General features: G+C 40.5%; 1 protein-coding gene across 2 annotated transcripts; it reads right to left on the minus strand.

Annotated features, from left to right (window-relative positions):
- On the minus strand, positions 1-23,712 carry prkcha (protein kinase C, eta, a). Of its 2 annotated transcripts, none has more exons than XM_034675170.1 (14): positions 22,966-23,712; positions 17,136-17,199; positions 14,709-14,862; positions 14,579-14,613; positions 14,411-14,493; positions 13,688-13,817; positions 13,457-13,590; positions 13,228-13,359; positions 12,902-13,075; positions 10,114-10,268; positions 7,131-7,269; positions 5,619-5,807; positions 3,177-3,323; positions 1-3,030 (listed from the first exon to the last, which is right to left on the minus strand). In XM_034675170.1, the coding sequence occupies exons 1-14, from the start codon at positions 23,314-23,316 to the stop codon at positions 2,881-2,883; spliced, it is 2,037 nt and encodes a 678-aa protein (XP_034531061.1). In that variant the 5' UTR covers positions 23,317-23,712; the 3' UTR covers positions 1-2,880. The 2 variants fall into 2 exon arrangements, with proteins under 2 accessions (XP_034531061.1, XP_034531060.1); XM_034675169.1 differs by having other exon boundaries at positions 13,688-13,820; positions 22,966-23,711.
- Between the last annotated feature and the right edge of the window lie 345 nt (positions 23,713-24,057).

Here is a 24,057-nt window from a genome sequence, read left to right on the forward strand (position 1 = left end):
TTTTGAAGTGGTGCAACCTTTTTAATGCCTTACAAGCTCATTTAAAGTGCCCTGAAGGGACAGTCTGCTGTGTGATAAGACTATTAACACAGCTTTGAAAGGGAAATGGTGAAATGTACATGACAGATTGCATTATCTTTGAAAACCCTCCTTTGATTCTGCTTCCTGGGTCAGTATCTTAATACTAGTAGCTAGTTCTAGGACTGGTCAAAACCCTGAACTACGGGCTGTATGTAAACTCACAAAACTCATTCAGTGAACAGAAGTTGAACATAAAAAAAGGAAGATTCAGACAGGGTGATGTCTATGTAGTCTTTTTCATTATCTGCAGCTACTCTGGAGGGTATCGTCCATTCAGGCACAGACTGAATCGAGCAGTGCTGAGACGCTGCTGGCAGCCATCAGTAAGTCTCAGTAATAGAAATGGAGACAGGGCTCCTAAATCTCTCCTCTCATTCAGACATTACCCGAGGAAAGCTGCCAGACAGGGGGGCACTTTAATGGGCAAACAAAAAGTCAAGTCATTTAATCCAATGTCCTGTTCTCTGTGTAGCACACATCTTTGTTAGGTCAGCTTAAAGCTCAGCAAAGTCCCTGAGATCAATGCACCTCCAATTCGTGAGTTGAAATTATATTTAAGGTGAGCTAGAGACTTAAGAGGGATTAAAGCATGACAAGAAGAGCTTAACCGAAGCCTCAAGTCGCACACTTGCACTTGCAAATGTAACGAATCACCAGCGCAGGCCTGTTTCTACTTTCAGATCACACCCTCGGGGGCGTTTTGTATCAAGGTTAACAATTTACAGTGTTTAGAGTCTCAGTCCTCCAGGAGAGGGGGCTGAGGAGATAAACAGATGTGATGACTTCCTCCCCCAGAACCAACAGGAAGAGTCCATCCCCGTCCTGAGGTCAGGGCTGTTCATGTAATGGCAGCTTCTTCATGAGGCTCTCCTCTCAACACAACAGTTTCACTTCTTTGTCGTTTCGTTTTATAGGTTTCAACTTTTGTAACCAGAAGCAGTAATGTTCTCTATTCATGCTTCAAAAAGTATCATAAAGGCATGATTTGCTCGTCTTTTTTTCTTCCTGTTTATATCAAAGGCGACAGTAATGGTGCGGTGTGGTTTCCTGTTTACTCTCTGCTGGTTTGTAATGACGACAGAAGACTCTGACGCCCCCCACCAGATGATTTATGTTGCTGTACTGTAGGGTTAAGGTTTTTAGTTATCCCCCGTCTATCACCTCCTACAATAGTTTCCATATTTATCTATCAGGGAAGGATGTTAAACTGTGCAACAGGGAGAATATTTAATAAGTTTCTCTTATTTGCATGTTTGAAAATGCCCCCATGCGAGTCCTCATTAACCAGGCAGTCCATCTACAGACTAAAAAAAAAAAGCATCTGTGAGCAATTACTCATTACTTTTGAGAAATCTTCAGACAGCGTAAGACTCATTTAACATCACACTGCTATTCTTCCTGTTACCGGGATGGCTGTGGTGAAATCGCCAAATTTTCAGACATTTCACAGTCAACATGAATCACCTGTCCTTTCACCTCCAATAAAAGTATTGCGTCATCCTCAACATGCCCTGTTGATTAGAGCACAGAGATGGATGCCAGGTTTTTGTTACAGGGTGTGAATAATTAAGTAACACACATGACCTACCCTATGATACCGACACCTGCGACTTAGACACATTATTTTCATCCCCAATAAGATGTCCAAATCCACAACATTCCTTCCTGTTGGAGGGAGTGTGGAGACTGTTTGGCAGACAGTAAACATATCTTTAAGTTTTTGTCCTCATGTCACCCTTCTGGTAAGGAGGGCTGCATTTAATCTCAGAGACTGGATCTGACACTTGATTTCTCTTTCCCTTTTTTGGTACCTTGGAAACTCATAGGTTTGAGTATAAGAAGAGTAATGGAGAGTAAGTAATGAGAAAATCACAATTACTCTTTAGATCCAAATGATGAAGGGAGACGAATCCTGGGACAGATAGGAATACAACAATCATAAATACTCTTAACTGAGTTCTTCTGAATGTCTGAATGCATCTGTGTGTTGTGCATTGTGCCTGTGTCTATTTTATTGAACTATTTTTCTATTTCACCTGATGAAACCGCAATATATTCATCCTTTCCTTTATCTATTATAAAACAAAAATAGTAGGAAAAATAAGTTTTCCCTTGATATGAACTTAAACTTAACTTAAGTTTATTAAATTAAGTTTAAGAGGACGTTCTGCTGTTCTAAGTTTCAAAATGGTGGGATTTCACCATTTGGGCCGGGTCTGCAAGTCTGTTTGAGTTTGTTTAATCTTGAAAATGATGTCACGTCATTGAGGAGCTATTTCATCAGTTCACTCAGTCCTTCCAGGCAGCTGGAGTTTTCAGTAAATCTCTGGCAGGCTGGTTAACACTTACTACTTACTTTTTCTTCTCTGGACTGAAAACAAAACATAACTCATACTTTTGTACTCCAAAAAAAAGTGCCTTTTTCTATTTGCTGTTAAAAGAAAGCAAACTTATTGGTCTGCATGAGAGCAAATGTAAAAACAAAAATCATGACATGGTACACCTTCTCAAACAAGTTTCACATCAACATGCCAAAAAGACACTTGTACGAATGAATGAAGATCACGTTGCATCAGAGTCAGAAATAAATGTCATCTCAAAGTTCAAAGCCATGTTTTTGGAAAATTACAGGAGTGCTTAAGAGCGCAGCCCGTTCTTGTCAAGCATGTGTCTGGCTGACTCCTCGGACACTTTGCACCCTCATGTCTCTGGGGAATGTGACAGTGTTGGACTGTTCATGCCACTGGGAACTGTCCTGAACACACATAGAAGATGCCTGCTGGATCAATCAGGAGATATCTAGCTCTCTAGAAGCTCAGGCGAAGTGAAGGAGAAGTTTCGAAACTCGTCCTGGTTGATGGAAGGGATCAGAGGGTCATCGATGGGTGTGAGGGTGGGTTCTTCCTGAGTAAAATCTGGGTCAAAGTTGTTGACGTCCTCTGGCGTTTTCTGGAGGTGAAAAATGAAGTTATTCATCGGCAGCAATGTTTCTGCAGCAGTCAAGGTAAGACAAAGTCAAACACTACGTAATATCTGCTGAGTGCTTTCCTTATCTTTTTTACACATAATCATGCCATAAATGTCTTGTGACTTACAATCCTGGGCTTGAAGGGAGGCTCCATTTCTCTACGATTCAGCTTCTCCCAATCAATGCCATGGAAGAAGGCGTGGCTGGTCACTGCACTCTCTCCACCCTCTGAGGCCACACAGCCCAGACGGCGGGCCGGGTTTTTGGTCAAGAACTGTGAAAACAAATAGATGGAAGAATTGTTGGACACTGGAGATTTGATAACAAATGAAAAATATATTTAATGTATGATAAAGCATAAGAGTAAACAACTAGTATGAAAAGGCTTCAGAGGAGTTCAGCAGATTGTTTAGGATCTGTACCAACTGGGGAAATGTGACGCAGGTTAGTGAACTAGATCAGACTAGATTGTTAATGGGAGTCTTGCTATATTGGACTCGATCCAACATGACATCCAGTCAGTCCTGCCTCCCTATTCAAAAACACACACACACACACACACACACACACACACACACACACACACACACACACACACACACACACACACACACACACACACACACACACATACACAGACACACACTCTAGATTGTGACTGGCGCCTCCCACAAAGTTCAACAGGGTCCAATGGAGCAACTAAGGTGTCTCAACTTCCTGGTTTTGTGCACAATAAAACAATACAGAATTGAATTACCTGCTGAGCTCCAACTGTTTCTGTGCAACACTCGTGTAATTGAAGCCAGAGGGAGAGGCCCAAACAAAACAACTTAAAATTGAGTTAGAGTTTTTTTTTCTAGTTGCCTCAAGGAATAAACCGAAAAACAAAAACAAATGTGTTTTGGACGGCTGTCTGTCTCTTAGCTGGTGAGTCCGTGCACACCTTAGGGCTGACAAAGATGTTCAGACGAGGCTTCAACATAACTGATGAGCCTCCATCTCCACTTTAAAAGTGTACAGATTAACCCGAAGTCATTGGGAAAGATTCATACAAATATCAGAAGCATGAACAGCAAAAAGTGCACAAAGGAAATGAGACCGTGAGACGTGTGCAGGAAAATATTAATTGGTGATTCATTTGAGCTGGAAAAAATGGCCAAGTGAAGAAACTACACACTTTACTGTAAAGACATGGAAGAAACTACACAGTTTAATGCTTATGCAGTGTCGTGCAGAGAAATGCAGCTGTGAGCATTATCGAGCTTACAATTTGGACCGAGAAACAAACCCACACAAGTGCACCAGTTTGAGTTTTTGATGTGGAAATGACTGAGTCAGAAAGAAAAATGCGGGGGTCAACCAGTTCAGACAACAGATGACAAAGCTAAAGACAGAAAATTCCACTGAAGTTGATGCCATCTTTCCATGGCTACACGTCAGCTGTGCCATCCTAGGCACCAGACCTACAGAGTCAGCATGTCTGCATGAAAAAGCTGAGTCCTGCCAAAACTGTGTATTTGCAGAATCAGAAAGAAGTTCATCGGTAAACTGAAAGGAAATTTACCGTCAATGATTTTGTATTAACTGGATATTGCATTACCTGATTACTTTCATCCAACAAAGATTGAAACAATTATCACTTTTTGCTTCTTTTTTTTTTAACTAAGTCATTTTTTCATAGTAATCATTTCTAACATATTCAGTATTTCAATGGAGATCCTTACAAAGTAAGATTGACCGCTCAAGTCCTTGAACTTGGGAATGGGAACAAGGAGAACTTTACAACGGATCAACCCTCAGTATAAATAGCGCAGCAGCGTTCAAATCCACTCACACAGACATGCATCTTTACGTCACATGTGAGGCTGGGGAGATTGGTCCAGTGCTTCTTCATGCATTTTGCAATAAAAACATGGATAAGAAGAGGAGTGAGGGTTCTCAGGATGAGGGGGAATGGGGGAGCACAGGAGGAGGAGGACAGGGTGCATTAGAGGAGGAGAACGGGGCAATGAAGAGGAGGAGGAATGGAGCAAGGGGCGTTGTGATATTTATAGCTTGTGTGCTGTGACTGGGCAGTGGACCATGCCTTAATATAGTTATGTAAGAGACCCAGGCCAAACAGCTGGCTGTCAGAGCACCATCAGGCTGCGAGTCACTTTGCAGTCAGAGTGTCAGACAGTCTGAAGGACAACAAATAACAAACCCTGACATCAGAAACCCAGCTCAACCTTTAACTTAAGTCACACTGTAGGCGCGAGTGATACTGTCCAGGAATGCAGGAAATCTCTTTTAGTAAATGTTCATTCAACTCACTGTTTTTTGTTTCTTGACCTTGCTGGCTACAGCTCTAGTGATGAATTGATCTCCTTTATCGTCAGCTCAGTTATAAAAAGCTTTACAGACATTTCCTGCAATTGTGTACAATCAAAAGAGCCCGGCAGAGAAAATCTGAGGAAGGCAAATGTTTATGAAATAGGCAAACACTACAGCAACAACTTGCCTCCATCTTTTATGCAGTCTTTACTGTTAAATGAACTAGATCCTGAGAATTGCACATAAAAAGACTCACAGCTTTGAGTATATTCACTGCCTCTGTGCTGAGCCAAGAGGGATAAACAATCTCTTCATTCAGGATGGATTCAAAGAGGTCGTCTTCATTCTCTGCCTCGAATGGAGCATGACCTGACAGCATCTCGTACAGCAGCACTCCGAGAGCCCACCAATCAACAGAGGGTCCATACAGCATCTCCTGCAGGATCTGTGGAAACACAGCGATCATTAATGTCAAACACCGCAGCACAGAGAGCCTCAGAGAGCAGATAAGTGTGTTTCCAGAGAGGCTACACAGAGGTGCATGTGTTTATGACAGCAAAGAAGCCTTTCATAAATCCAGATGCACAGCTTTAGTGGAAAAATATTCCCCAAAACATGAGGACATAGACCATTTTAATCCCTTATAATGAGAGCCAAGTATGCCTTCCAGTCAGGAGGGAGAGAGGGAGTGGACCGCAGTGTTTGTTTTTGGTGAAGTGGTGTGATGGAGAGGAGATGGGAAAGGGAATTGCATCATATGAACTCAGAAAACCTGAGCTGCTGGTATTTGAATCTACATAAACTGTAAAATCTGTACTTGGGGGTCTGGCTTTTCAGCATGGGTGGATATTGGATTTTCATTTGTAGTATACATGTAGTTCAAGCAGTATTGAGCAGGCTGTGGTGCTTGCAGGAAAAACAGTCCCTATGGAGAGCAAAGGCAAGCAGAATGCAATCAGCAGTAACAGCATCCCGGCTCCAATTGGTGGTAATGTGACAACACGTCCTATAAACAGAAATCAGCATGCCAGTGCAGCAAGCAGTCTGTTCTAGATAAAACGTTTCAACTCAAGTGAAAAATCAGCTCGACAGCCAATACGTTTTTTGATTTCCTAACTTCCTGGAATGCAATATAATTTAGGAATCTGACCTTTCCGCAAGTATTTCGAAAGTTGGTTTTGTTTCCTCTTATGTACAAGGAATTAACATCATGATGTTGTTAGTAAAGCAAACTTAAGACCCTTTAATTAAAAAAATCTGTTTATTCTAGGGCTCAGATCGCTAAAATAAACAAAATTAAGCCTCTGTGTAACTTACTATTTACAGTGCAACTAAGACTCACCACAAACAAATGGACGGATGCTCCTTAATGAAACAGGAAATGACAGCATTCACTTTGCAGACATACAGTATATGTGACATCAGCTTTGATTTTGATCTGAACACACGGACGGTTCTCAAGTTGCTGATTTGACTGAAATTAATGGTGTGTTTTTTTTTAAGGTAGGGTTGGCTGGAAGTCTTTCATTTAATTATCTGCCGGCTACACTGGCAATTAAAAATGGTTTTGAGACTGCACGTATTCAAAGTGGCTACAATGTATTTTCATGCAGTTGTTCAATGTAATGTAAATGTATAATACAGCATAAAAATGCCTCAAACATCACAAGAGTGGGGTATAAAACATCCAAATGTCTATCAATAGAAGTCTGTATAGGTCTTAAACTGAATGTATGTGAAGATATCGTTAGTTCGTTTAGAAACTGACCTCAGGGGCGATGTAATCTGGAGTCCCGCAGAAAGTACCCGTGGCCACGCCTTCAAATATGCCCTCTTTGCACATACCAAAGTCTGCCAGCTTACAGTGACCATCTTTGTCGAGAAGAACGTTGTCCAATTTTAGATCCCTGAAAAGCAAAGCAAACAGAGAAATTATAGAATTAGTGATCTGCAGGCCTAAATAAAGACAAGTTAAGGCTGGGAACTCGTCAGCCAACAAGATCCAATTAAAGCCACCAGTTGCTAAAATGTGAAGTTTGTGCTTATTATGCAGATGTTCCTTTTTGGTGTTGTTTCTACTCATATTTGGGGAAGGTAGAAATTTGTGGTGAGTATAAAAATGTCTTCTGAGGACAGAGAAGCTTCTGTAGCAGCTGGAGCCACAGACAGAAACAGCAGCCAGGAGAGGTCTTACACATTCAGATGACAGAAGGAAAAAATGACCTGATGCCAATATTTATTTTGCCTCAAGGAAAGGTAAAAGGTAGAAATGCTTCTTTTATATGAAATATCAAATGACCTGAGGACGTTTTCTGTAATAAAATTGACTCACTACAGTATACAAATGCCCAACTCTCCACAGAAAGCAATAAAGGTTCTTAATATAACTTAGATTTATAATAAAATGTACCAATATATACAGTGTATGAGAGGAAGCATCTCCCTCACTGCTGACTGTGCATGTATATGCCTTCATAACCGAACACTAGAAAAAACACCCCACCTCAGATGCTGCTTTGTCATCTGACAGAGTTTAAAGCTGCTGAGTGTGGACTCTGGAGTTCAGGTGTAATCTGTGATCAGACAACCCTTCTGTGGACCACGGTCATTTCATACAGATTGGCTGGAGCAAGACGGATGAAGCTCCAATAAATAATGGACTCATTCTGAATATATATTACCGCATTTGTAAAATAAATTAACAGTTTTTGAATGTCCGGTGTGATCCAGTAAAAACCTGTTCAGACCACTCTGGTTTGGTTGGATTAATCTGGTTCTCTCTTCTCTACTGTAACCTGATTGTGAAACAGTGACTCAGATGCTCATGGTGACCATCCCTAGCAGCGTAACAAACAGGAAAACAGACGCTTTCACGTCAAGACCACTCAGCTGTAAAGTACACAGTTTAGATGATGTGAAGTCTTTGTGTCTGAAAATCTGAAATAGAGGCCAGTAAAAGTAATCATGTGAAGTGTGCGTTTGTGACTTTCTACTCTAGGTATGAGGCTAGTATAGAACTGTTCATATTTGTTATGTTAGTATGACTGTGTTCAAGGTTTTGCTACCATGCTCTCATTGCTGAGCTACAGAGGATTGCAAAAGAAGCCACTAGAACTAGTGCAGACTGCGTGATAACATCAGCAAAAGTCAACACCTTTAATATTGTCAGTACTAAGGCATGATGTTTATCTCACTGCATGAACAATCAGTGGGGTAAAAAAAAATGGGTTGCATTAGTGTAAAATTTCCAAAGAAGAATCAGGGAAGTGCTGACAAATGCTGTGACGCAGACTGTGAGTTCTGCTAGCTGACTGTGGTTGGAGGGCAAGAAGAGTGCATTTGAGCCTGCCACCATAGCCTTCTGAAGTCAGCCTACACTCACATGAACTACTGTGACACTGGTCACATAATCTGCAGGGTCTTTTCATTTTAAGATGAATTAAAGCATTCTATAAATAAGAATTCTGGTTGGAGTTCTTACGTTTCCCAACATGGAAACCTCTTCTGGTCTGTACCGACATATCTTCAGATGGCTCACAAAGGGGATTGTTTATTGTGGGGCTTTTTTAATCTAATGTTTGCATGACATTGAGCATCTGTTCATGATGCTGTGTTCATCCCCGGAAGGCTTGTGTTCAATTTGCTTGTCTCATTTGAAGTGTGCAATTTTAGTTTTAGATTGTTTGAAATGAAGTCTTCAATTACAAGAGCCTTGGACAGAAGTTGAGGTCTTTCTTTACCCAGGAAAACACAGCTTGTGTCTATCTATGCCAGGGTTATTAGTTGAAAATATGCAAGGCCAACTGGCTACTTGGTTTCTGTCTTTTTATTTTATGTTTTCACTGTTTTTCTTTCCATTACTGTACTTGTTCTATTACTTTCTCTCTGGGTTTATAAAGGGATGTTGAATCCCTGTTAACAAATATTTAAAAAAAAAGGAAAAAACACAGCATTTTAAAAATTCTCCCACAATCTTTCAACTTCATTTTAAAGATTGTGACATGGACACTGGCGTCAACTGAAATGCCTCAGAGGACACCTGAAGTTAAAGAAGATACCATTAATGTTCATGAGAAGACAAACAGCACTGTGACTGAGGCTATAACCTTTGTTTCAGGAGGCAGCGTGATCTCTGCTCCTCTTACACGGATGGCCTGATGTGCACGCTGCTCTTTGCCTTGTTATTCTCGTAGTAGCATGCAAACTGCTTGTGGCCTCTTAAGTTAACAGTCATGCTATGTGGTGCTTGCTGACACGGACCACATGGACCACTAAATATAACTCACATAATTTAGCTCACATGATGTCCCCTCATTATCATCATACACTGGCAGGGAGACCACTACTCTGCCAGCCTTCTCCAGCATGTGGATAACAGCATCAGAAAAAAGACATCAGGGAATAAACTCAAATATGTAAAGACCGGAGCTGCAACATAATCAACATAATGGAGTTATTTGATACAGGGTGCACTTTTAAATAACTTTTTTTTTTCTCCAAGTGTCTGTAACCAAGGTTTTCTGTCGTACAATTGAAGTCTTCAAACCAAATTAAAGCCTGGTTGTATTATAAAGGGTTTCTTTTTTCAGACTTTCCTGGGGGGGAAAAAAAAAAAAATGTTTTTAAGGATTCATCTGAGGTCAAAGTAAGATGGAGAAATACTGTACCAAATTTCAGAAACTTTTCAGTACATTTGTTCAACATCTTTAGCCCCATGCTATTGGATACGTATCAGTGTTCCCTCATCACACCTGTAGATGATGCCTTTGCTGTGCAGGAACATGAGCGCAGAGGTAATCTCTGCCGTGTAGAAACGTGCTCGAGGCTCCTCAAACTTCCTGGACTTCTGGATGTGGAACATAAGATCACCTCCGTTCACAAACTCCATCACAAAGAAGAGACGGTCCTTTAAAAAAAGTAAGCAAAGAGATGACATTTAGACATTGGCACATAAACCTGAGTCAAGTGCCTGTGTTATTAGACGGCCTATAAAGCCATGACCATGCTGAGATTGCTTCAAGGATGATGCACAGATACTTCTAATAAATTTCACATGTCTCCTTAATGGATTCCTGTGCAACTAACCGCAGCTAGAAGTCAGCCTGGCGAAAAAAGTACCGATCAAATCCATAAATCTTTCTTTCTCATTACAAGCTGTGGTCGATAAATGATCTAGAAAATGAGATCATGGTGGGGGAAAAAAAATACTGCAGGAGGACGTGATGTAAAGATCTGCCATAAAGCTTCCAGAAGAGGTTAGGACACTCAGCCACAGCTGAGTCTGTTTATCTGCTCTGTGGTTTACAGTGGGCCGGTATTTACCTTGAGCTTACTTGTATAATGTTAAATAATAATGTGCTGCAAAGGCAAGGCAGGCAGAACTCTGTGTGTGGTCGAGGTGTGGGAAACTGCTACTCTAGACTGCAACAGTTTTAGTTTTCCTTTTCAATAGATTATAAATGAGATCTTCCTGAATATCAAAATGTGAGTCAAACGGACATTTTAACTCTGAGATGCAAAAAACCTTTCATCTGAATGTCTGATTCACAGTTTTGACTTCATTTTGTTCCTTGAGGAGAATTTGTTTTCACATGAACACTGTAGTTAGCACACACGTCTTTCTGTCCTCAAACACTGAATACATAACAGTATAAAAATATTAAATTACACAAAACATTTAACTCCCGACTACACTTGACTCAAAAAGCATCTTTTCAAAAACATATTTAACAATGTAAGAGGAATGAATCTGTAGTAGGTGACCTTCAATGTCATCCTACAGCCAACTTTCACCCTGCATTAGCATATGGCAGGTGTTAATGCTGATGAGCAAAATGTCTTGTCTTCATGTAGTATAGGAGACATTTATGTCCATAACACCTCACCACAGGCTCAACCCCTTCTCACCCTCTCTTCCACTCTTTCCAAACGTACACTATTCAAACACCACACATATAAGAAGCTCAAACTGGATCTAAAATCCCACTTTGAAGAGGATGCAGAATATTTGCTGGTTTTGTGAGTTAATTTATCGGTCAGGAGAACGGTGTCACTGAGTCAATTCCTTACTTCCTGTTTCTCTATTTTGATCCGAGGTGAAGTAGGTCAGCGGTGGTTAAAACACAAAAGCAGATTAGGAGTGTGCGGTCTGTGCCAGGAAGAACAGCTCTGGCAGTGAGCGCGCATCTCAATCTCTCACTCTCTCTGAGGCACTGCTTCCACCTGCTGACCAGTTTACACATTACAACCAAACAACCCTGTGTTCATGCTTCAACAATTCATACTTAGTGTACACAACAGTGTGTAACTGAACCTGTTAAGAGTGAAACAAAGCAAAGTGTTCTCTTCAGTTGGGTTATTTATGTCTTATTACCCGACTGTCTAACTAACCACCCAACGGTGTCAAATGTTGGATCCTGATTGGTCAAAACCACTTGACCACGGTTATTGTGGCAAAAATGTTAGTTTCCATCTGGACTGGTTTTGAGAGTCAGGAAATACCAGGCACACATATTTGAGAAGTCTGGGGAGCTACTTTACCCCGACCGTCTCTGATTGGGAAAACTACAGCAAGATCCTGTCCTGCATTCCCGGGACAAGGCTGGTGAATGCATCTCTAACTTGCAGATTAATGAAGTAACCTAAACTGTAAACTGTGATTATCGCTACATTTGCCTCATTCATCTATAAAGGTGTGTCGTCTGCAAAGCCCTTAAAAGTAGTAGCAAAATGCTGACAGAATTATTACTGCAGAAGTCTCGTTCACCGCATCTAACTCAACTTTCAGAGGAAATATTCAGTTCAACGTTCTTTACAACAAATAAGTGGGTCAATATTTGTACTTGACAGTGAATTCCACTGTTCAATTCAATGTCAATATGTTCCCCAAAAAGGCTGAGGAGAATCAATTGACATGGAAGCATTAACGATTGTGGAATCAGAGAGACTCATTTTTAAAGCTCCCACATGCATTCTGTAAACTAGTTTAAAAAAAGGAAACCATCATCTCTGATATTCTCACACCGTGTGAAACAGGTATATTTCATTATGGTATTTTCATGCATTTATTTGTATGCAAGACAGTTAAGGGATGAATTTAAAGGTTTACAGAATCTATTTGAAAAACAAAGAGAGGTAAAGCAAATTGTTAAGTAGTAAATCAATGTATACATGACTTTATTTTAAACTGATATTTTAGAGATGCCTATGAATGATTGAAAAATATCCAAAAGTGTATTTTACCATAAAGACAAAGCCTCATCTTTAGTAAGATAAGAAAGGAAAAGACTCAGAGATCATTACATTTCAGATTCTAACAAATAAACAAAGGATGTGGTTTCATAGATGCATCTGGTTGCAACAAGGCTTTTCTTTTGCACAGTGTTTTTTTTCATTAAGACCAAATCTAAAAACATTCTTCAGTGAAGAAAAGGAAAAGAAAGCATTTAGTTTAAGACAAATCATCAATTCTGCAACAGATTACCATTACAACACAGGCCTGCTGAACTGCGTCACTGTGGTGTTTGTGTCTGTACTGACCGGTGTCTGGAAGCAGCAGTAAAGCTGCGTGAGGTAGGGGTGACAGCAGGCCAGCGACAGCACCCTCTTCTCTGTCATGGTACACTCAACATCATCGTCCTGCAAAATGATGTCCTTCTTCAACACCTTTACAGCGAAAACCCGTTCTCCATCATTCAGTCTCGCCAACATCACCTACAGATATAAAAGACACAAACAACACAGAATATGCCTGATGAAGATTCACAAGACGTTACATATTCTGTGTCATGTTAATTAATAGGAGAGGTTTATAAGTAATCAATTCATTACACACAGCATTTTTCATACTGTCTTGTTTTTCCCACCTTGCCAAAGCTGCCCTTTCCGAGGACTTGTAAAAACGTGAAGTCTGAGATGCCCAGCCGGGGGGTCTGCAGCTGACATTCAACACCCTCTCTGTCTTCAGAGGGCGCTCTCATCTGACCAACACTTTTAGCCTATAGAGCCAGAAAGAACAACATGCAGATTAGGAAACATTCAGATCAAATAAAACAATTATTTGGCTTATTCTGGGGGAAAAACTCTCCCTTTTACCAATGAGTTGCGTTTAGAGAGTCCTCCAGCCTGCAGACCCATCTCTGCAAGCTTATTAGCCAGTTCCACACTGTTGACTCCACAGCTGGGCGCCACATTGCCTTTGCAGCGGATGTGAACATTCATCTTACAGACTGAGGAGAGGGAAAACAAAGGACATGAACATTTAATAAGACAAACTTGAAAACTGGAGGTCTTGTTTTAAAATATAAGTGTTGTTGTGTGTCTTACTTTTACAGTGCAGCCCCTGCCGCACTATTCCCCACAGCAGAGAGCCGCAGTGGTCACAGAAGGTGGGCGACTTGTAGTTGTGGATGTTGAACTTGTGAGGGACATTGATGCTGAAGCCTTGGGTTACGGGCTGCTGAAATAAGACAGACCCAAAACGCTTTATTACACTTAATGTTAAAACAGTGTACTCAACCACCATGTATGTAATCTAACTCAGCATGAGTGGCCACATGAACTGTGAAAAATACTTCCTATTTTTTATAGAGGGCTCTGTTTCTGTTTTTGCTGTAATTGCTTCCCTCTGAATGCCCCAGAGGAAGAGAAACTTGTTATGTTCAGCAAAATGTAACAAAATCAAGCGAAAATGAGCAAATGCTGAGCTGCTAAAAAGAGCACAGACGTATAAATAGGAACATGTGAAAATGCTAAAAGTATCAAGCATGAATGGAAAATTATAGTAAAGTGCAAGGCAGGGTTCTGGTTCAATGGCCAGTTCAACACAAAACAGGAACACACACAGTCTGCTGATCACTGCAGGTGTTTATCAGTGGTGTGTATGTGTGTGTGCACATCCTGTTTACAAGATTACTGATTTAAAATATAAAAATAAGAGTGAGGTGTGAAAGAGGAGGGGAGTGAGTGGGTGTGTTTGAGGGCTTGACACAGTCGGATTGTCCATCACTGAACAGGAAGAGTGTTAACTTGATACAGGAGTCCTCTTACCTGTTCTTTCGTTGGCTTCTTCATGCGTGGACACGCTGTGACGACGTGCTGGTGGCATCGTTTGTGAACCACGCAGGTACACACTACAAAAGAAACACAGTCAAACCCTCAAATCTAAATGTTTAAATGTCACGAGAAAGTGTTGATAACAAAACAAGGTCTGCTCACCTTGACACTGGTAACCCTGCTTTCCAAAAACACCCCTACAACAAACACAGAGACAACATCAGATTTAGTTTACAGAGCACACAGACACGCGCGGGGGCGGCAGTGATTCAACCCCACTCCACTTTCTCACCATATGAACTCCTTGCAGTGGAAACAGAAGGTGGGCTGACGGAGGAAGGTGGACATGAACTTGTGTCCGTTGACCTGGTGGATCCTCCGCCTCACAGCCCCCTGACGCTTCCTTGTAAACTGCTTGTAAGTCTTTTCTTTTACCATGGCGTCGTCTGTGAGGACGAAAGAGAGAGAGAGAGTTTGGGTTGTAAGAGTGAAACAAGTTCTTAATAAGTCAGAAGGCTTTACAACATTTAATTAGACACAAAAGCTAAGGTTTGGAAATACGTCAACATCGATCACTGTTGTCATGTTGGTGGCGTCTGCCGAGCAGTTGTACTCAGCACTTCATAAACAAAGGTTCAGGTCACTTCTTTTGTGTTAGAGGGCTTACTTGCAGACACAGAAATACTGCAATTACTACATTTTTCTGTTCGTTGTGTTAGTTCTCGGGTTGCTCTCATACTTGAGCTATTACCATCGCTACAACTGACAAAAAAATCCACCTGACGCCGCCAGCACACCACTGACCACTAACTAGACAAAGTCAGGGACTAGGCGGTAAACACAGTGGAGCATTTAGCAGCTAGAAGAGCGGGAGACTTCACACAAAATGAAGGTTTCTGTTTGTTCTGTATGTACTGATCGTGTCAGTAACTACTTTTTGATGATAAGTTCACCATTGCAACTCTAAAAAAGGGTGATAATATAACCAGTGATGTTGTGTTGAGGGTGTTGAGGGTCCTTTACGTAGAGGAAGCTGCTTATTCAGACCAGATTAATGCAAATGAGGTTAAGAGCGTAAATGAGGCTCAGATTAGTGCCACTAAAACACTGAAAAGGCAGATCATGTACTTTTTTGAGTAAGCTGGCTTAAAGAAACATTTGATAGTTGAAATTGATATCAAATGTTTCCCTCATGTTTCCTCATGCTTGCCAATGCTTGATCAAACATTCATAGTTCGACCTAATGCTTCCAGCTAGACCTGATTTTCTATTTCCATCTAATATCATGCTCAGAAGATTAACACCTAGTTATTTTCCTCCATGCAACAATTACTGCAGCATAACAAATGGTGAAAAACATACATTTCTATCTAATGAACATCCCAGTTATATTACATTTTTTGTAACAGACAAAAGGATGACAAAACAGAATGATCCTTCAGACTTTAAGCTGTGCAAATGCATGTGCATGGTTTGACTCATTGTGTGCAGCTTAAGCTAAAGTAAGAGAAACTAAAGTCAGAGAAGCGCAGCTATCTGTCAGGTTAAAAAAAACACACACATACATATACGATGGAAACTGCTGAGCCCTCACCACTGCCGTCAAGCATGGTGTATTTGTGGTAGAAGTGTGAAAGGGGGCTTTACTTTGAGAGATGTTGTACACCAAAAAATCATTTACATGTGCACTTTTTTTCCCACTGTAAATAACTTTAATTAATTATTATGCATATAATGTAAATATACAGTTATTGTTTGCAACGTCACATTTTCCAAATGAGTGATTCAAAGGGTGTTTAAATGGGAAATTAAAAAACAACTAAAAGTCAACTGTCTGCAGCTCCTCGTATCTCCCCTGAGACTGACCAGCACACAAAAATACTTTTTTTTTTTTACCTTTTGGGGTCACCGACACCTCAGGAATGATAACCCTTCAAATCAGCTGACTGTTACAGTTTGTGCACAGTGAAAATGTCCATATAAAGTCTGCGGTTATCTCTGAAGTTTGGTGAGTAAACTGAAATGTTTGCTTAAAAATTAGTGACAGTGAGGTGCTTTACTTCAAAACAAACATCCCAGTAGACTCTACAGAATAAAAGAGGCCGTTTCTAAGCAGTGCTTTTCAAAGTTATGAAAAATGATGGCAAAATTCAGCAGCAAGGGGATGAACGAGAATAATCTTTGTTCAAGTTGTACATATAAAAAATGATTAAATAAAAGAGGAGTGAATCTGAGAGAAATTAAGCACACATTGGTAAATGCAGAGCTAAACAGAAGGAACCCTTCAACATCAATCATTCTTTTACTGGTAAAAACAATGATGAAAATAAAAAGGGTGACGGTTGTGCAGATTTCCATGAGTTGCAAAGACACTGACAGCACTAAACTTCAAAATGAAACACATTTGTTACGTGCTTGATGAGCTGTGGGGCGTGACAGCAACAAATACAAAAAGGTTAGTGAAGAAGAGCATGACTTCTGCAGTCATCACCTCTGAATACATGACGTCTGAGGGAGGAAGAGGTGCATACCTGGCTCATACCAGCCAGGTCCAGTCACACAGAAACATGTGTGCACACCTATACTTCAGGCATCTAATATTACACACGCACAATTTAGCTATTTAAGGGCTCAGTGGTGATAATTATTCAAAATGACGTTTAGCATGTGGTGAGAAACTCTGGGCTGGGTTTCAACGTACAGAGGTGGACAGACTTACCATCAATGAAGGATCCAGTGAGTGTTACATGGACGTAAACTTTGCCTTCTGGCTCCAAGTCCATCTGCAGACACACAAACAACGAAACGCAATTATATTTCTGCAACAGATCAACCACAATTCCAACACGACCAGTTTATTATAACAAAAGGTATACATACAACTAACCATATGTAGCTCAAACTGCATATATTAAAAACAAAACAAAAAAATGAACACATATTTAGCTTTCATAAATAAGGCAGAATTGATGCTGCAGAAATTATACTTGAAATGTGGATGCTGTTTAGATATATTTAGTTACTTTAAAAAGCAGCTTGACATGTGAGCGTCTGCCTTTTTGAGATGCAGCTATGCGGACTCATATTGTTGCGTTCTTTAGTGTGTACGTAATGTCAGAGGAATTTGGACAGCGTAGCAAAAAGAAAACAAAGCAGGTCTGGCAGGTTGGGCTGGTTGCAGGGGTTGTGTTGACCTGACGCTCAGCTGAGAGAGTTGACTGACAAATGTCTACATACTAAGAGAGGGTCTCTATGGGGGCGGACGGCGTCGAGCAGGCAGAACACAAAGCTTCCTGCAGCAACCACTGAGAGGAAACATGGGTCACAATGCATTTAAATAAGGATCTCTTTGTTACATGTGCACCCACGCCTGGAAGAGAAACGCCTGCCCACTAAACATCAACACATCAGGTGTTATTTGCGACCACACTGTTGGTACATTTCATGTGAAACTGTCATTTAAAGGAAGAGCTCATTCTGCTTCATCTCACACATCCCCACTTTTGTTCTCAGTTACCTGTTCATATCCTGTGTCTGAATCTGCAGACAGCACGTCTGACTCGTCCACTATGAGGACTTTCTGTGTAATCTTTGGTATTCTAAACTTTGCCTTTGGCCATTGTCTGGAGCAGAACTAAAAAGCTGCGATGCATTTGTGAAATTTCTCTCTCTTCATGTCTGTTGGCATGTCACCTTTGTTTGAATAACCCCTTCTGCAGCGAAGACAGGCAGCTTATGCAATAGGTCTGTTTGATGTGAGAAAGAGCTAAAAGGTGCGATAACGCTGAATGATGCAAAGTACATGATGTGTGACCAGTAAACAAATACAAAGTGTGCACCAACAGTTCCTGTCTTTCTGCTGTTCTTCCTCTGGTTGTTACCCATCTCTCATGAGTCCAAAATAAATACCAAATTAATCTCAGGGTGGAAAGAAGAGCACAGTTTTCAAGACTGGGAAAGGATTAACTAGATCCAAAATATATTTGAACTTTTAGATTTTTACATCTGTATGATTGTGTTATTGTTATTTCTTTCGTAAATATGTTTTTTGGGCATTTTTGCCTTTATTTGATAGGACAGCTGAAGAGATACAGGATATGTGGGGAGTAGAGAGTCAGGAGGACATGTAGTAAATGGATGAGGCTGGAATCGAGCCTGCGACCTCTGCGACCAGGGCTATGGCCTCTGTATATGGGGCGTGCTTAGACCGCTAGGCCAACAGCGCCCCAGTTATTGTTATTTGATTAAAAAAAAGGCTCAAGGAAAAAGGGTAACGCAAAAAATATAAATGTTTGCTTTTCATCTTTTCAATACAGTCACAAATTTAGGTCTGTGCAGGTTCAACATGGAACTCTAACTCAATGAGAGAGCTTTGTGCAGACACAACCCACTCTCAATCCATGCTCAGAGGTTTTGGATGGCACTCATCTTGGCGGACCCACCACCCAAACCTTCAAACGAAGAGATAGGGTGTAGGGCAGTGGTGTCCAAACCTTTTCCAAAGAGGGCCACATTTAATGTTTTCATAATATCTCAGGGCCATGAAATATCTATTTAATAAAAAAAAAAAATTTCTCAATAAAACAGTAACGAGGTAGTCCTCAGTTCTCCACAAGCCATGTAAACATTAGTAAACTTTATCTTCTTCTGGAGCAAAATGTTTTTCATAAGGGTCGGGCAATGTGGGAAAATCTTTGTATCATTATTTTTCTATGGCAGGATCACGATCTGGATTTCATCGCACTTCTTTTTCATGTATTTTTAAGACTTTTCTGACCAGCAGACAACATTTTATAACAAAATAATTATTTTCCTGCGTTCTGAACAATTTTTATTAACAATTTTTGCCTTTTTTGTACGATTTCATAATTTTGATCTTGTCTTGGGTCCTCTTTTGTTTCTTCTGAACTTTGAGTGTTCATCAAGAACATTTTCACATCATGATGAAAACATTAATTTGAAAACCTGTCAACTTTAAGAGTTCTCGTGTTTCTTCTGTATTGCCGTCTTGCAAAATTCCCAGTGATTTAGCTTTTATACAAGCAGTCCATATAAAGCTTTTTGAGACGTTTCTGGATTGACTTTAGTTTTGTTTGTTTTGAAAGAAACTACAAATGTACAGATGATTCAGAATGTGATTAATTTCTGTGCTATAAATAACACAATTTAAGATGGAAGCTTGGGGCCATAAATCCATGGATCTTTGGCCGTGATTGGCCCCCGGGCCGTACTTTGGACATGCCTGGTGTAGGGAGTGCAGAGGGCAGTTTTGGAAAGGCTCTTATTGTGCAAACCGACCACGTAAACTCAATGAGAGCATAAGTGCTACATTTAAAAGATAATCACTAGCCTCGTGTGATGAGTGTGATGATGTCCCTATAACTCAAATGTCTGATTACTTTAAAAAGAGACTGGAGCAGTAATGACTGCTGCCAATGACTCTTTCGATTAAACCTAATGTGGACCTGATTTCACTAAAATGTATCAGATCTGATGGTTGATGGATGTTGGTGATGGCAGCATGATGGTGTAGTTAAAAGCAGAACTTTAAATGCTTTATCACAAAGGAGGAAGTCTCTTCTTTTTTTTTTTAGCCACAGGCAATGAGGCCCACTTCGCTTGAGCAGACAGAACACTTTGCTGGAAAATGTTGCGGGTCCATTTTTGGCCCACTTTCAGTTTCAGTGCCCCTCAGATCAGCCTAAAAAAGATCGCAAACACCAAACATGCCTCACAAAACTAAATATATCCAACATATTGTGACATTTAAGAGCCTAAATGACTGAGTCGAAGATGCGTCAGTGTGCTGTCATGTCCTTCAACAGGTGGGAGGCAAAGGAAACTGGACTCATGTGTTCAAATGTCATCTGGTAGATGTCTCAGACAGATGATGTCAATCCTGATGCTTCAGTTTTAGTTAAAAGAAGAACTTAGGTAACTTTGAGATTGAATGTTGTGATTCTACATCGGTTTACAGCAGCAGAGACCTTCAGTTTTCAGTGTATGTGAAGTTCATCATGTGGGAGGTCAAAGGCACTATAAAAAATGTATGAAAGACAGAGGAACATCTGGATAAGAGCCATTAGAGAATGAGTGTTTTACAGTGAGCCCCTCGAGCGCTGATCAGATGGTGGGAACGATGTGATAAACAGCAGTGTGGGCGTGTGCAGGCTTGTGTCTGTAGTCGCAGCACCTCATGTGTGAAACAAACCAGCCCCACAGCACTTCTTCAAAAACCCTCAACAGCTCACATACAGCAGATAACAGCTTCAAGCTTGTGTCTAGAAGTGAGAAAGTCAGATGCACCAAAAAATTAGGTCTTCAAAAACTGCAGACCAAGCTCTTCACTTTCACACCACTTCCCCTCCATGCTTAGGGTCTTTGAAGGTGTTAACAATTTTACTTTTCATTCTTTTTGTTCACAATGTACGTTCTTAAACATGCAACAATACTCACTTTTCTCACACAAGTATGTACTCTTCATATCATTTTCACATTTAAAACACAGAAGAAGACTTGTGTGTGTGGTTCAGCAGATGATGCTTTGAGAACCTTTTAGTGATCATATCTAGCTGACTGTACTTTTTACACATCCATTGGCCAGTACTGTTTAATGTGATCAAATAGAAACACGTGTGCTTCCCTTCTTTAAAACATCACACCCATGCAAATTAAACTTCCCCTTACTGGCATTCATTGCTGTTACTTGAAAGTCCTTGTCATACATGATGCACAAAACACTTGATTATTTTACTTCTAAAACACAAATTCTGAGATTGTCAAATTCTTTCACTCTGACATGAAGTGCTTTGCAGATTATTTTAAACCCGTTTGGATTTACCTAAGGTTTAAAACCAGTTCAGATTTGTCAGGTTAATTCTCCAGAGGAAATCTGCATGTAATGAAGATTGTGTTGTGCTTGGTAGTCGATACCACCTGAGCCAGCTCCAGGCCTGGACAGCTCATGTTACAATCACTGACACCTGCAGTGGCTTAAGTCCTGGAGGGATGAAAGTACTAAGTCATCAGAGGGAAACTCCTGTCTGAAGGGGCAGTTTATGTTTGTCTCTGGAAGAGAGTAAGACTCATATGATGGTATACTGGAGACATCTAATTCAAGCTTCTATGTGGACTGTTTTCTCCCTGTTTTGTTGAGTGGACATTAAAAAAAATGAATTTCTGACTGTTTTTGCCCCCTTGTCGGTACAAGCAGGTGAAAAGCTGTGCAGGCTCAAGTATCGTGTTTCTTGATGCACCCTGCAAGCAGAATTAACACATCGCCTCTGCAGTGGTATGTGTGGTTTCAGACTATATCTGCTGGTGATCAAAGCAAAATCAAGCAAGCTGTGAAAGGTCCATGTACAGCAGATGTTGTCCACTTCAGGACGTGCTCTTTACTTATGGTATACTGCTTTAGTTTTCCTGTGCCTGAAGACAATGGTGAGGGTTGGGCTGAGAGCAGATGAGACACAGTGGATGCAGTCAGGCAACAATGCAGGCAAAGTAGTTACTCACTAAATGCCAATGGCACGTGTTGTGAACAAGAGTAATAGCCTGTTCAGTTTCCTGAACCTCCTCCCAAATATGATGAGCATGTGTCAAAGATCCTATTGGAACTCTACAACATCCCCATGCAGTTTAAAGGGCATTTAAAGTTCATCAGGTTGGATTCATTGATTATGACTTTTCTATTTACTGAAAGCATCTGTTTTATGGTATTTATGTGGTAAGTAACGCGGGAAAGAATGTCTAAAAAAAATGAATCCCTTGCATATGACAAAATATCCTTTTATCTGATAGCGACTAAACAGATAAATACAATAAAATAATATATTCTAAGATGCCATTTCCCATCCCATTTTCATACTCTACAATAAAGACTTTGAAAGGGCCACCAACTACACCCTAGGAACACAAAGAAGACAAAGGCAGACTATCTCCAATGAATCTGTACAGATAAGGCTGTGATACTGCAATCTGACTGTTTAAATGAACCACTTGTGATTTGGGAATTTGCACCAGTGAAACACAAAATCAACAAAGATAAGCTAATACAGCCAGGGTCAGTTGTGTTGGTAGCACACTCAAAAGTGTTAGTTTCAATAGCGTATTGACACACAGAGCACATAGGCACATACGCAAAGTGGGTAAAATGGTTTTGACTGCTTGTTGAAGGATTAAATGGATGTTAATCATTACAGTTATGTGTCTAAACTAAAATGTAAACACAGCATTGTTATTGGTTTAAGTGTATTTGCACCATCTACTTATCTGCTGTTGTCCATTAATAATTTACATATTTATCTTTTACTTATTTACAACAAATACCTGTTGGCAGGTCTGGTTTACTATCTTGTGTTTTGAATGCATGTGATACCACATATTCAACATATTATGACACACTGGTTTACTTTACATGAGTATCACTGCTTTTTGGCATCAGTGTTGTAAAGGGTTTTTAGAGTGCAAGCAGGTTTGAGGGCAGGACCCAAGTGTGCCCCCATAAATTAACTTTTATATATTTCATTCTTGGTTCCATTTTGACTCACCCATCCCTCAAAAGTCTCTCCTGTGTTGGAGGTCTTGATGAGGTCCTCAAACTGGATGATGCAGTTGGCCACAAAGTCATCATATCCAATCGGTGTGTCGTGGAAGACCGCCAGCTCGATCCGTTTCCCGTCCTTCACCTCATGGGAGAACTCCTCGTTGTACGTAGGGTTCTTGGTTTTCTGTTTGGTGTGAGTTTGTCCAATTTTGCAGTCGTCCACTTTCACCACAATGTATGGGTCCAATGCTGGAGGGGCTTTGTTGAAGATGACAGAGTGGCGGAGGGAGAAGGTGGTCGGCTTCAGGTCCACCGCCTCACCAATCCGCAACTTCAGGTATCCGTTAAACTTCATTTGGATCAAGTAAAAACCACGTCAAGCAACACGCGCAAGGAAAAGACGCTCAAGAAGCGAGGACGGAATAAAAACGCGTATGCGTAAAACCCAACTACATAGAAGCGACAAGGTGTCATACATTTATTATCAAAACCTTAAAACTACCAAATTGGGGTCACATCTCGCTGTCTGGAGCTTTCATCCTAAATTAACATTTTGTCCTCGCGCCGTACAACACGAACATGAGCTGTCAGCCCCCGAAACGCCTCCTTATGTGGACCTGTATGTGAACCTGGTCCAAGTAGTTTCAGTAAGAAGGAAGCCACAACACAGCCATGCTGGTGAGTTCCGCATTACTTGTCAGCGAGCACACACACCAAAAACACAGCACGAAGCCTCTCAACCTGTCACTGTTGGTTTTCAATGTCACATGGTTGAATTTGTAGTTCTTGTTTAGAGTCTGTTAGGCTACTCCAATAACCATGATGCATCGCTGTGGTCACTGAAAGTGTAGTGTGGCTCACCTGTCCTGGTTGGTTGGGAAATACCGCCATCTAGTGGCTACAATGGTGAACTAAAGGAAAGACAAAAAAAAAAAGAAGCGCCTATGTCAAACCCTGAGGCATAGATAATAATAATAATAATAATAATAATAATAATAATAATAATAATAATAATAATAATAATAATAATAATAATAACAAAAAGAACAACACTAATAATAATAATAACAATAATAATAATAATAATAATAATAAT

Source organism: Notolabrus celidotus, chromosome 22 (genome assembly GCF_009762535.1).
Source record: "Notolabrus celidotus isolate fNotCel1 chromosome 22, fNotCel1.pri, whole genome shotgun sequence".
Classification (NCBI taxonomy): domain Eukaryota; kingdom Metazoa; phylum Chordata; class Actinopteri; order Labriformes; family Labridae; genus Notolabrus; species Notolabrus celidotus.

Coding starts and splice junctions, on each gene's coding strand:
- prkcha (XM_034675169.1), bottom strand. CDS start 23,316: ATGAAGTTTAACGGATACCTGAAGTTGCGGATTGGTGAGGCGGTGGAC. Junction 10,269..12,901: donor ACTGCTGCTTCCAGACACCG/GTCAGTACAGAC, acceptor CTTTTTTTAAAG/GACCGTCTCTTCTTTGTGAT. Junction 5,808..7,130: donor CAGATTACATCGCCCCTGAG/GTCAGTTTCTAA, acceptor GTGTTTCCACAG/ATCCTGCAGGAGATGCTGTA.